Below are 1,382 nucleotides of genomic sequence, written 5' to 3' on the forward strand. Positions count from 1 at the left end.
CGCTGTACGCCGCCTCCTCGAACACCGGCGCGTTGTCGTTCACGTCCGACACCTCCAGCACCAGCTCCGTGCTGCTCCACAGCGCCGGCCGCCCACGGTCCCGGGCCACCACCGTCACGCGGTGCTCGGACGCCTGCTCGCGGTCCAGCGCGCTCGCCGTCACCACCTTGTACGAGCCGCCCGACGACGCCACGATCGACAGCGGCGCCTCTCCCGTCAGCTCGCACGACACCTGACCGTTCTCGCCGGAGTCTGGGTCGTCCACATTCAGAAGGGCCACCACGGTGCCGGCCGGCGCATCCTCGGGCACGGGGCTTGAGAGGGACAGAATCGTGATCTCGGGCGCGTTGTCATTCTCGTCCGTGACTTCTATTTGCACTTTGCAGTGCGACACTAAACCTCCACCGTCCTTCGCCTCCAGGCCGAAGATATATTTACTCTTCTCCTCGAAATCGAGGTGACCCAGAGTCCTTATTTCACCGCTCTCGCTGTCCACAGTGAACAACGCGCGGATGCCTTCCGGGACATTGCTGAACGAGTAGGAGACCCGCCCGTTGGATCCTGTGTCTGCATCCGTCGCCCGTACCTGCAGCACCAGCGATTCTGCCGGCAGGTTCTCAGCCACTCGTGTCTCGTAGACACTTTTGCTGAACACGGGTGGGTTGTCGTTGGCGTCCGTCACATTGACCCGAACTTGAACAGTCCCGGACCTCGCGGGATCCCCGCCGTCTACCGCTGTCAGCACCAGCTCAAAGAAACTCTGCTTCTCTCGGTCTAATGCTTTCTCCAGCACTAATTCCGGCTGCTTGCTTCCGTCGGAGCTCTCCTTCATGGCCAGAGAGAAGGACGGATTGCTGGCGAGCTGATAAGTCAGCAGCGAATTCCTTCCCACGTCCGCATCACGTGCCATCTCCAGCGGAAATCGAGCACCGGGAGGGATTAGTTCACCGATTTCGAGGTCCAGAGCATCCTTGCTGAAGGTCGGGGAGTTATCGTTCACGTCCTCGATGGCCACCTCGACGCGGAAAACGTTCAGCGGGTTGTGCACCAGCACCTCGAAGCTGACAGAGCACGTCGCCGACTCGCCGCACATCTCCTCCCGGTCCAGTCTCTCATTCACGTACAAGTTCCCGTTTTCCTCATTCACCGTGAAATATTTCAGCTGCTTTTTACTGGCAGACGCCACCCGCAGCTTGCGCGCCGGCAGCTCGTCCGCGCTGAGCCCCAGATCCCGCGCCAGCGGCCCCACGAGCGAGCCTCTGCCCAGCTCCTCGGGGATGGAGTAGCGGACCCGCTCCGCCGCCGCCCGGCAGCACAGGCACAGCAGCACCGCGGCCAGCAGCGCTCGCCCGCCGCCCGGCCCGAGCCTCTGCCGCCGCCTC

At 63.1% G+C, this 1,382-nt stretch overlaps 1 protein-coding gene across 1 annotated transcript; it reads right to left on the reverse strand.

Annotated features, from left to right (window-relative positions):
• Positions 1–4: 4 nt before the first annotated feature.
• On the reverse strand, positions 5–1,379 carry LOC130588333 (protocadherin gamma-B3-like; the record flags this gene model as incomplete). The annotated part of the gene is made up of 1 exon (XM_057389267.1): positions 5–1,379. A coding segment is annotated over one exon (1,375 nt), but the record flags the coding sequence as incomplete, so codon positions are not given.
• Positions 1,380–1,382: the final 3 nt, after the last annotated feature.

The sequence above is a fragment of the Malurus melanocephalus genome, unplaced genomic scaffold, assembly GCF_030028575.1.
Source record: "Malurus melanocephalus ecotype Western Australia unplaced genomic scaffold, MMel_1.1 scaffold_4438, whole genome shotgun sequence".
NCBI classification, from domain to species: domain Eukaryota; kingdom Metazoa; phylum Chordata; class Aves; order Passeriformes; family Maluridae; genus Malurus; species Malurus melanocephalus.